General features: G+C 40.6%; 1 protein-coding gene across 1 annotated transcript in view; it reads left to right on the top strand.

The window, feature by feature from the left end:
• Positions 1–2,860: 2,860 nt before the first annotated feature.
• The window catches only part of PTPRR (protein tyrosine phosphatase receptor type R), a 147,278-nt gene continuing 137,251 nt past the window's right edge, over positions 2,861–12,887 (top strand). Inside the window, 2 exon segments of the mRNA XM_042872921.1 lie at positions 2,861–2,921; positions 2,924–3,007. Of these exon segments, the coding sequence (XP_042728855.1) occupies positions 2,861–2,921; positions 2,924–3,007 (145 nt within the window).

Here is a 12,887-nt window from a genome sequence, read left to right as displayed (position 1 = left end):
TTGGAATGGACCTCAAGGATCATGAAGCTCCAAACCCCCTGCTGCAGGCAGGGCCACCAACCTCCATATCTAGTACTAGACCAGGCTGCCAGGGCCCCATCCAACCTGGCCTTGAACACCCCCAGGGATGGGGCATCTCTCAGGGCAACCTCTGCCAGCACCTTACCACTCTCGTAATAAAGAACTTTCCCCCTGATATCCAACCTAAATCTTCCCTCCTTCAACTTAAAACCATTTCCCCTGTCCTGCTATTATCTACCCTTTCAAAGAGTTGGAACTCTTTGTCAAGATGGATGAGGAATAGATAAATCTCATGTATGTGCTTTGTCTTCTGAACTTGGGTTACACTGTTCTAGCTTTCTGTTACAGTCAATGGAAGTCTAGCGCAAAATGATTTTCAGCCAAGGAAGCTGGTCCAGTATACTGACCAGTATGACAATTGAGAAAAACAAAAAGAGCTCTAATGTTTGGACTAGACTCACTTAGTTATAACCAAACTGAATATGACTTCTTAGCAGGCACTGATCACACTGATCTCTGCTCTGTGGTGACCATCGACGGAACCCAAGAGAACAGCATAAACCTGTGATGTGAGTTTAAGGTTGGATATCAGGAAATGGTTCTTCGCTGAGAGGGTAGTGGGGCTCTGGAACAGGCTCCCCAGGGCAGTGGTCATGGCACTGATCTTGCTGGAGTTCAAGAAGAGTCTGGAAAACATTCTCAAACATAGAGTTTGAATTTTGGGTGGTCCTGCATGGAGTCAGGAATTGGACTTGAAGATCCTTTTGAGTCCCTTCCAACTCAAGATACTTTATGATTTTGTGATTCTATGAAATTGAAAAGAATTAGTAATATATCATTTACCTCACTTATAAACACTGGGAAAGGTACCTCTCAGCTGAACACTTTGTGCCTCCCTGAGCTTAATATAATCTCTCATAGTAAGGTATAGATTAGTGATGTCCACTCTCTGCTATTTTCTATATTTGGGGAAAACAAACAAACAAACCAAAAAAACCCAACCCTGAAGCTAGAGTATTCAAGTTGATGCAACATGTTACCTCACTTTCTGTGTAACAGCTTCCCACTCCACAGTCATGCTTCCATTTTGCGTTGATGACAGTGCCTTTTAAAAGTGATGACTACTATAAAATTCAGCAAATGAGTTTGAGTCTTAGCTTTCCATTGCATTCACTTTAAGTGTGAGTTGGAAGCCTGAATGTTTTTCTTAGATATGGGCTCAAAATTGTATTTTAAGGCATTTCCCCAGTGAAAAACAGTTCTCTTGGTGAATCATCTTGTCTTAGTGTCTTTGGGCTCCACAAGTGAGGTGAGTAGATGTTGCTGCAGTGCTCGCTCGTATAAAACCACAGCTGCCTCATTTGTAACCACACAGGGAAGGATCAATACCATTAGCTTCAGTTGAGTTATCTTGTTGACATATTTGACCCTAAATGGTTGCCTAGAACACACAAGGGTGATGACTTGTGAAAAATAACTAAACATCAAAGGATTGTAAACAATTTTTTATTTTGTCTTTCCCTGGGAAGTGGCTACCTGGTAACTTTCATGGTAGAATTTACCCAAGGTAGCAGCAAATGTAGCTGCCTACTTATTCCTCCCAAATGTACAACTCTGAGGCCTGGGCACACAGGAACTGCAGCTGTGCAGGCTGCATTGCACAGATAGACTTCTATTTTTCACTTCTTTTAGTTCTCATTTCACCTATTCAGAATGGGCAGAATTAACCTATGCTGCAAGTAGAATATATGCCCACAGCGAATTACCACCTGAAAAGCAACAGAGGTCTTGTGAGCTAGCAGGGCATCTGAGGCACAATACCTACAAAGATATCACTGAGATGACATGGCTCAAATGCTACTGTGCTCAAATATCCCTTCAATCCTTTCAATTCCCCCATTTCGGGCAGAGTTCAAGATAGTGCTGTTTTCCAACTCAAGCATTTTTTCACTTCAGTTGCTGTCAAGTGAGCGATCCAGCAGCCTATCAGCATGCCAGCAGCCATGCGGGGGCTGGCAGAGGAAGCTCGTTTGCATACATACAGTCACACATGCAACCACGTCTAGAAATCTGCTCCTATGCAGCCCTTTGCATCATGACATAAAGGAAATGTCTACACATAGGTTCATCAACTACAAGCAAGCTCTGTTAATCTCCTCTGTTATTTCCTACTTCATTCCAGCTACTTGCCAGGCAGCAAAAGTTTCTTGCTGTCAAGGCTGGCCTCCAGTGACTCCTGTTCAATTAAATGCAACTGTAGCAAATGATCGTATTAGAGGGCTCTGTCGTGCCTGGCTTCTGTACTTGGGGCTCTGATATTCCTGTTACCAGGTTTGTGGGTGCCTGCTGGGTAGGTGTTGCATCAGCCCACTCCAGTGGCAGCTCAGCAGCCCCAAAGCCAACACTACTTTACTCCCATTTCGGCCATGATTCCCAACATAGTTTCTGCTAACCGTTTATTTGCAACACAGCATGTCTGACAACAAACCGAAGGAGAAGACAGCTTCCTCTGCAAGCACAAAAGCACGTCGCCGATATAGAGGCAGACGCGCCGAACCCTTTGGGTCGAACCTCATACATACGCCCTTCAATATTTGGAAGACGCAACACAGCTGCTTCGCTGCATCAGCGAGCCCGGGCTGCGGCTGGAGCCTGAGGGGGAAGCCACCTGCCTGCCTTCCTGCCCGCTTGCCCGCTTTCTCCCGTCCGCGCTTCTCCTCCCCCGCCTCCGGACGCTCTGCCGCCGGCTCCTCAGGGTTCGCCCCTCGCTTCACCCCGCGGCGGGGGCAGCGCCCGCCCCACCGCCCTCCCGTCCGCGCGGCGCTGCGCACGCGCAGGCATGCTCACTGACGGGGGGAGCGGGACGCGGTGGCGCGGCGGTGCTCGCCTCTGCTCGGCTCGGCTCGACTCGGCTGGGCTCGCACCATGCGGCGAGCGGCCGCGTGCCTCCGCGCGCTGTGCCTCCTGCTCCAGCTCCGCGCCTCAGGTGAGCGGGGGCGGCCGCGGGCCGCGCGTGGGGCGGCCGCGCACCTGTTGTGGCGGGGCCACGGCTGGCGGCGGGCGGGCGGGCGGGCTGGCGAGCGCCTTTCAGCACCGCGGTCAGCGCTCTCCCGGCCCCGGCAGCGGCGGAGCGGGGACTGCGAGCACGCGCGAGGAGTCGGATGCGTTTCTCTCCTTTTATCCCGTTTTCTCCGCTTTCCTCTTCTTCGGGGGCGGGGGGCGTTGCGATTCGCCTTGGCTCGCGGAAGCAGGGTTATGGGGAAGGGCAATTTCTGCTGAGGCGGCTGTCGCTTCGGGGCGGCGGAGGTGATAACCCCGCTTCCCGCGGTGCCTCGCTTCGGGTCGGTGCCCGCTACGTGCGCGAAGTTGTGAGGCTCCGCTCCGGGCTGCTCTGAATCCCGAGCCTCTCCTCTGTGCAGAGCTACGCCTCAGTATCTCCAGGATGGAAACAGAATCTGCGGTAAGGGTACAATTAAATAAGTTCTGTGCTAGGAAAGTAGAAGTGTTTCCTTCTCCGTGGCAGCATTGCTGTTTCTCAGGTAGAAAATGGCTGTTGCACCCCCACGTTTAACTTCACTGAAGTTTAATTAAGAGAAATAATTAAATGCACCCCCAGATGCTATGCACCCTTTGGCTCCCACAAATGATGTTTTTAGGAGAGATTTTTAAGACATGAGTCATTTGCATCATCTTATAGCAGAATCATTTAAAGTAATAATTGGGCTTCACGTTCCTTTGAGTGTGGAAGCAGTGCACGTACACAGATCCTACTCACAGTCCATGTGTGTATGAAAATAGCTGTGTGTCTGGGTGCAGCTGTGAGTGGGCACCGCATCCTTTTGTTTGCTGTGGGCTGGAGAAGTGCTGTGCAGTGGTTGTTGATGTTTGATTGCCCTGGAATACCAGGCTGTACTTCATAAAACCTCAGGATCCTTTTTCCTTTCTGGTTAGGAGGCTCATGCTGTTATGCCTTATATTCATGTGTGAGAGAGATTATTGACTGAAAGGCAGGGCACATCCTGCAATCCATTTTAATAACAGCCTTAAGCTGCTATTAGATTGTTCTTTTACAACAAGTATTAAAGTGCTCATGTGTACAAAATTAATGTACAGCCTCTGTTTGACAGAACATGCTTTCTAATCTCAGTTCATCCTCTACTAATAGTGGACTTCACATTAGTTTAGATGTGCTTCATTTTTCTATCCTGCTAATATCCTGCCAGAAAGCCATTTGTGTTCCTTACTAAGTTTAACTTGCTTTATTAAGTCACTGAGAATGCTTACAGAGCTTGACCTTTATTATGAAAATGTCTCCAATAATGAGAAAAATAGAGGAAAAATAGCCTACAAAGTTCATGTAGTGTTACTTTGTTCCCCAGGCAATCTTGGAGAATAAGTGTTTCAGAGAAGCCAGCAGAAAAAAGCAGATAGGAGGTGCATTCAGCCTTTGCATGCTGAGCATGGCTCCCATTGAGTGCAGGAGCTGTCTTCCTCTAGGCAGGGCTGAGTGCAACTTGTTCCTGTTGAAAGTCATTGAAGATGTCACAACAATAAAATAACACAGCTAAAATAGCTTAAACTGCTCAGATTTCTCTGTTTCATCTGACGCAAGTAGAAAATTTGGTCTTTCATGGAGTACCATTATAGACATCTTTTATGAGTAGCCCAAACTTATAAATTATTGACAAAGCTTTTGCAGCTTTGGTTCACGTGATATCATAAAATGCATTCCACTTGCTACTTGTGCTGGATCACAGATTATATCCCAAATGCCAGTTTTTGGTAGTGAGATGACAGCTGTTTGACTTTTCATGTTTCGTTTTGTTCTGAAGCTGACTATACATGAGGCATGCTCGTGTGTAAGGCAATGGCAGGGAAACTGCCAGCACACATTAACAAAATCTCCCTTAATGTCAATCAGTGACAATAGACTTTAAAGAAAACGTAAGTCCATATTTACCTGATCTGATACTACTGCAAAAAGAATTCACTCTCTAAAATGTTTAAGTAGTGCCTTTTAAATCAGTGCATGTCATATTGCAAATCTGGTTTGCTTTGGAAAGACAATTCTGTTACAGTTGTGTCACAGTAGCTACATGTGTACCTAAAAAAAAAAAAAAAAAAAAAAAAAAAAAAAGTCTGAGAATATACATGTCCTTAAAAAGGTGGCATGTTACTAAGTTGATTTAAGTACCAATTCCAGTAAAATATGACAGCTGTGTAAGCAGTAAATTAAATCCAATTGTGCTGTTGGCATACTGATATATCTCTTTCTGAAATTATAGACACTTGTATGCATATCTGGAAGCAGAATTAGACCTTTCTGCTAAATGCATCATGTGAAGTATTCAACGTGTATAGAGCTTGATATTGGGGGAAGACATACATTTGTAGTAACTGATTACAGGTCAGCATGAATCTTTGATTTGTATTATGCATCACATGAGAGAGCGCAAGACAGGTTATAATTTTTTTAGCAGCTATGATCTAATGCATGTTCTTGCACTGAAAAATGAATGTTTCCCAAGATTACTAGAGAGCATTGTTTCCTTGTAAAAGAATGGCAGTTGGTAGCAAAAACACGAAGTGATACATTAGGCTAGTTTGCAATTCAGGCTTTTTGCATCACTGAGATTAGTCAGCTCATTAACTATTACATTTCACTTTCTTTTTTAGCAAATTTCATGAAAAGAGCTAAAACATGATGGATTAAAAATTCAGTCATAGTAAATAACCCAGGAAAATAATCTAGACATGAAAAAGACTTTCTTGTTTAACAATTACAATATGAACCCACCATCTCCCTTATGCTAAGATCTTAACAGAGCATTCTTAAAGTATTTGTATTGAGAGGATCAAATTCTGCTGCTGGAAAAGCAAAAACTCAACAGCAGGGGATTGGATCAGGTCATCTAAGACATGGTTTAATGAGCAAAGGCCTTACAGGAGAATATAAGGACTTGTTTTGTTGTTCTCTTCATCAGTGAAGAGATGCATTGACATCCTTAAGTACGGACCAGTGCTCCTTTACCAGCCTTTGCAGGGAGGAAACACATAGGTCCTGGTCTCAGTATCTCAGTAGATTCCTTCTTGAAGCCTATCAGCCTGAATCAAGTAAAAACTGTGAAACGGTGATATTTTATCTTCTTGGGGCAATGCTTTATTAAGATGAGGATTGCTTGTATCAAAACTGAAATTTTTTTGACCACAAGCTAACACTCTGGGAAGAATTCACTAGTTGTAGAACTGGGGGAGAGGGGAGGAGGGAGACTGGCAGGAGGCATGTCATTTTCTAAAAATCTAGGGAATAGAGTTGAGATGAGATGTGCACAAAATGCATTCACAATCAGACCCCTTTTGTTAGTGTCATACTAGTGCGTGAGTAGTGCTAGCTTCTAAATACCAGCTGAGTGAATGTGAAGAAGCTATTGATTTTGAAAATGTATTTGAATTCTGCTTCATTACACTAACATAATCTAAACGTGGCTGGTACTTATAATTGCCTTTGGTAGAAAACATACTGCTGGGCACGAGTGGGTGTTTTTACTAGAATAGACATTTGTGCCTTTTATTAGTAGACTCATAGATAATCAGAGGGTAGTCATCTGTCTTTTTAAAAGTTCAGCTGGGGAAAAGCAGTTTTATAATTCAGTATATTGATTCAAATTTTTGAAGAGATAGTTGGAGAGGAGATTTTAGACATGTATTCTATGTGTGGAAATTCTTGCTATTCATAATTTTGAAAGGCGTCATCGATGAGAGGGTTATGTTCAGTACATCCATTAGGAAATTATTGAGGTTTGTGATCTTGGAGTCTCACCATAATTTCATTTATTGTATTATGAGAAGACTGCAACATCTCTGATAGATAAGGCTGGTTCCAGCTTCTCCAGAGAGAGAAGTAGGAGCTTTGCACAAAAGCCATGAATTGGGCTCATGGGGAAGCTTAATAAAATCTGCTCAGAAATCCTTGGTGTGATCTAGAGCAAAATTACTGCAAAAATAATAATTAAAAAAAAAAACAACAAACAACATGCCAAAACCTTAAAACCGAGTTTGACTTCCCTTCATGCCAGCTACTGATTTTCATTGGATATACTATATATTTATGTTCACATTATGCAGAATAAAATTCATTCACCACCTACACTTAGAAAATGCCAGTAATTACAAAAAACGCAAATTGTTGCAACACCTTCTCAAACATTCTGGAAAGAAGGAGTCTAACGTGACACTATATAGTACATCAATGCCAGGGCATATGAGTATGGCAGAATACTTAAGTGCCTTTGGGACCAATGGCTCATTTCTTAATTCACATGAGTAGACCTACTGAAAGCAACTGTCTGTAGTATCCAGTTTCAATATTGACATATCAGGCAACAAGCCCATAAAGCGAGATGTAAAGTGCCTTTTTGAAAAAGATCCGACTCGTGCTTAATTCTAACACACTATAGCTATGGATATTTTGGGCCAGAGTCCTTTTTTTTTTTTTTTTTTTCTTTTTTTTTTTTCCCTTCCCCTAATGGAAAGGACAAATCCAGAAGAAAAAAAAAAAAAAAGAAAAAAAAAAAGAATTTGCAGTTGTTTCTATTTTCAGCGGACTGCTTGTTAGAAAAGAACTCCTTGCAATTCTTTCTCTCTTTCTCTCTCTCACACATGTAGAGAAAAGAAAATGTATGTATCTGTGTGCACGTGCATGTGCACACCTGTACATGCATAGAGATCTCATCATGTTGATTTTGTCTGAACTTTTTGTTTTGATCAAAAGTTCTGAATATTTTGCTCAAGGGCAAATCAAAACATCATTTCAGTTTTTACAATTGTCCTGTTCTGTGTTTGCTCAGCACAAAATTTTGGATGTGCAATAGGTACTATTCTTTCCATGCAAAAGGCCAGACCTTCTGATTGTTGGATCTTGCTAAGAAAGCACAGAACCCTACCTATAAAAGACTATAACCTGGCCACTCTGTAATATGGTATTGCCATGCTAGCAGCAAAGATAAAAGCTTTGTACTGAATTTGCAAGGATTCATGATTGAGGCTTGTCAGACCTGCTCTGCCTGAACTTTTTTTGACCTAGATTATCTGTAACACTAATTTCTCTAATTGACCAAGTCTCTTTATCTGCCTTCCTCTTGTTTGTTTGTGTTTCTGTGATACAATTATAAGCATATGTAGATAGCAGTAACAAGCAGCTGTTCTGTGTAGAATGAGATATTTACGACTCTAACATAACAGGTATTGTAGAGAGATGTGAGCCTGGTATAAGGACAGAAGCCTGTGGAGTGAGGATGGTAAGTGCTTGAGCACAGGCTTGGCAATAGAGAACCCCATGCTGTCAACAACTCCGTCATAGTCAGTTAAAAGGGCAGACTAGGAGCTAAACATAGTTGTTTTTAGGGATTGAGAAAGAGAACAAAGAAATACTATCTAACATGATACCAAATCATAAATTAAAATGCGACTCCCCTGTTGTAGATTCAACCTCCATGTTACTACAGGCCAAGTGAAGAAGAGGGTTGTGAGTGCAATGTTAGTGAGCAAATATATACAAACATATTTGATCCTAAGAGGAAGGAACAAGAGAGGAGGAAGAAACCATTAGCATGAAGATTGTTCCTCCTGGTAAAGGACTCAGGTGCTGATAGCGACAGCTGTCCCAGTCATCACCCCATTTGCCAATGCCAGTATGAAACCACCAACCTTAGGACCCAGAGAAACCGTAGAGGGGTGAGCATAACATGAGGAAAATTGATAAAAGCTAGGAAATATGTGTGCATATTTTATTCTATTATTGCTAATATAAGCATGCAATCTATTTGGATCTGATGCTTCTTGAACTAGACCTTTATATTTTTTGCTCTCAATGAGCTCTTGACATTATTTGCATGCAGGAAGTGTGCTTCCTCTTTGCCCATAAATGAGACTTTGAATGTAAAGGTGCTGAGAAGCTTTTAGCTGAAAGAGGCTGTGAGAAGCCATGCAGAAGCATGCCTGATGGAAGGATTATTAAGTCTAACAGACTGCCTTGTGTGGGGGATAGCTTCATTGGTGTTGCTTTAATGGTTTGTCTTAAAAAAAAAAAAAGGTTGTGGCACAAAGGAAGGATCTGATCAGGATTTGTGTTTTGCTATTTTTGCTATTTTTCTCTGAACCATTGATACAGTTTTACAGTATACAAGTCCATTTCATACAAGGGCTACAATACATAGGAAGGTATTTTCGTGGGTGAGTTCCCAAACTTCCAATACGTACTACCAAACCAGAAAGCAGACTCATACTTTCTCTTTTTCAGGTTTGCCTATTTGTCCTCATGCAAAAGCTTTTGAAAGTATGTTCGGTTTGTCTGAGTAATGGTGAAGTCATATCATAGAATCTCGTTCTTGGCCAACTTTGCTACACTTGAAGAGTAGTTTGCTTTTGGGTAATGCTGTATAGCCTATCCTAATGAAATTTAGATTTGATTGATGTACTACTTCACTGACAGTAAGACGTACTGTTAACTAGACAGTACAAATGCAAGGCATATTGCTTCCAGACAGCTTTTGTTTTCCTTTGTGCTTCAGCATCATTTAAAACATTTTTATTTCCCATCAGATACGTTGACTCCTCTTGATATGCTATTTTTTTTTTTTTTTTTTTTCCCAGAAAGATAGATGAGACAGGCATGAAGAAATACACTTCTCTTTCTTCTGAAGTCACAGCCAAAACGATACTCCTTTGCCGGCACAATTAGGGAAAACTTTCATAGCCCAGAAAAAAAAAACAAAAAACAGAAATTCTTTAAAGCTGTGGTAGTATTTATCCTATGTCTAGAATTACTTGTAGTTAACATTTTCCTTAGCATTTTTGTTATCTGGAACCCTAACAGTTAGATTCATGCTCATAAATGGCTTATCATAAAAGCATGTTATTCAGCAATTAATCACATATTGTAAGAAGGATATGCGTATTTTTCCCTTCCTCTAAGCCAGTATCTATTTGGTTGTCACATATAGACCCAGAGAGAACTCCATCTCATGGACTAAGAAGAGGCAGGCAGTGAAATCTCCCAGCTGTAGGAGCATTGATGTTATTGAAGAGGATTGATCAATGATCTGCATAAGTACATTGGCCTGCATCTTGTAGCAGTTCTGGTCAGCTGTTTCAGAAGAGATGAACTACTGTGCAAAAAGTGATTAAATTAGGAGCTTGTCCAAAGCCTGAGGCAAGTCTGTAGGGTGTGAAGGAAGGTTGCATGGGACAGAGTACATCTTTCAGAACAGTGAGCTAAGAAAGGGGAAAAAAAAAAAAAGAATGTGGAGATCAGGGTACAGAATTTAATTATCTAAGATCAGTAAGTCTTTTTACTGAAAATGAGAAGTTATTTGGCAATAGCATTAAGTACTGTTTAATTTAACTGCATTTGAATTAAATTTATCTTTGAAACCAATCAATCAATTTTCAGCACAGTTTTCTGTGTGAAATAACTATACATTTTCTGCCTTTTTCTTCCCTCCAATTTACAGCTTTTTAAAAAGAAAATTTCAGCTTTGGAATATACCAAGATATCTAGAATTATGAAGAGATTTCAATATTACATGATACTAGTTACAGTTTTAAGTGTGAGTTCTAAGGTTGATGCGCTGTGTGTCTATATTCACTTGGGTATTTCACTTAATGATTTTGTAGAGCACAGAAGTGCTATTGGTGAGTTTGCACTACTACAGACAGTAAATATATTATATACATCTCATTATATAACATAAAAAAAATTAGAGAATGTTGGAGAATCTACTTTATTACGAATCTAAGTTGTTCAGATTAAAGCAAATAATAAGACTTACAGTAATGACCACAAATTGTTTTTCCAGACAGACATGAGGACTTTAAACACCATTATCTTAGCCCTATCAGGAAAACAATAAATTTTATGTCCCACTGGGACTCTCTTTTCCTGATTGAATAAAATTCTGGTTTTGGACTCAAGAGATAAATATCTGTAGAGCTGTGATATTTTTATGTTTTAAAAGAAGAAAACCTTGCTACTGTGTTACTGCCCTCTTAACGGGTCTTGACTATCTTCATTTTTTTTTATCTGTCCATTTTAGAGAAAGTGAAGGTGTTTGGGAATGGGAGTCTGTAACAATTTTCTGGCAGATTGGTTTCAAATAAAATGTCAGTTCTTTGAGGCTATTCAGGGAGTTAGGTCAGTCCTAGGATTTCTCTGTTATGCACAGACTAACTAGAATAGTTGAAAGCACCCACTACATTTTTCGGATTAAATTTACTATATTTTATTTATTTATTACATGGATTTCATTTCTGCCTACGTAATACACATTTGTAGTGTACAACAGGTATGGCTTCATGAGCTATATATCTAGTACTCTTTTGATTTGCCCATCTATTTTCATGAGTTAATTTTTGTGCTTCCTCCCCTCTTCCAGGACAAGACTGGAAGAGGGGGAGGATTTTTAGGAGAAGGAATAAAATTATTCTAGTTAGAGGGTGATATAAGTACTTGATACAAATCCGTCATGAAGAATAATTCTCTGAAATAGAGTTCAGGCAGGGTAATGTGACTGGAATATAAAAATACAATTTACGATCAAATTTGCTAAGCTTATGGAAGAGACTTTTATAGGAATTCTGTTTTTTGAGCTTTATCTTAAGTCTCATTTTCTGAATCCCTGTTTACATTGGTGTAGCTGAGGCTTAAAAGACACCAAAATCACTTTTTGCTATCATATTGTGCTACTTTAGTTCTTCATGGTTTCTGATGTTTTCCTTGGGGGCAACAAAGATGAACTTGTTTTTGATATGTGGATACAGAACTAGATATGGGAAGAAGAGAATCCCTATCTTCTTCTTCAGGTATGGAGACTAGCAAAATTTGCAGATGTGTAGCAGGAACACTGGTGTTTCTCATGGCTTATGTCTCTGAGTGCCTCATTGGTGCACAATGTTTGGTCTCAGAACTGAAATTTAGGGGTGTCAAGAAAGAATATTCATCAGATTAAGAAGAAGCCAGAGGTTTTGCCAGAGGATCAATAGTGGCCTCCTGCCAAGGTCACTTGAGGCATGGATAGCAGTCTCTGAGAAAAGTCTGATCTTGTTTAGGGTGCCATCCACAGTCTACAGAGATCAATGAACTTTTCACACTGGGTACTATGAATGCATGTAACCTACTTAAATTATTAGGGCTATGTTGCCTTCTCAGAAAATCAAATTCAGCCCAGTAATCTTCTTGGAACATGTTTGAACTTGTGCTGTCAGTTGATAAAAATAGATCTGTGTGAGTGCAGAGAGTGTGTTGTGTAATTAGACTAGTTCATTTCTCATTTCTGCAGGATAAGCCACTATTAAATATATTTTTGCAGTCCATCTTGAAAAACTGCTGCAATGGGTTATGTATTGAAACTGCTGCAGTGATCTGTGGTGCTGCCATGATTCTAACATTGTAACGGGAGAGAATCTGTTGGAATTTTGGGAGAAATCGTGATACTGCTATAAAAAGTACTGAGATCTGTGAGCAGGTGAGCTGCTTGGAGGACTCCTTAAACAACTGACATATCAAAAATAAGACAACTATTCAGTTTTTTTCTGAATTCCATCAATATCATACTTGAGATTTATCTTAATATTATTCAGAAAAGGATTTTTGTCAACAATTGTATTTTCTGCTCCTATCAATAAAAATAAATGAAATAAAAGGGGAGTCTGGCATATGGAAGTGTCGAAGGTATGTAAAGTGAAGAATTCCTGGAGAAATGGATTTTGATTCCCTCAGCAACAAAGAAGTAGTAATGAAAGAAAGCAAGAGGAGCCGCAGACACAAAATGTGTTTGTAGTTTCATTGCTGTATGTTATGTTTGCTTAGT

Source organism: Lagopus leucura, unplaced genomic scaffold (genome assembly GCF_019238085.1).
Source record: "Lagopus leucura isolate 7727_CA_CO unplaced genomic scaffold, USGS_WTPT01 Super-Scaffold_100008, whole genome shotgun sequence".
NCBI lineage: Eukaryota > Metazoa > Chordata > Aves > Galliformes > Phasianidae > Lagopus > Lagopus leucura.
Note: the sequence above shows the minus strand (reverse complement) of the source record. Positions and strands in the feature narration are given on the sequence as shown.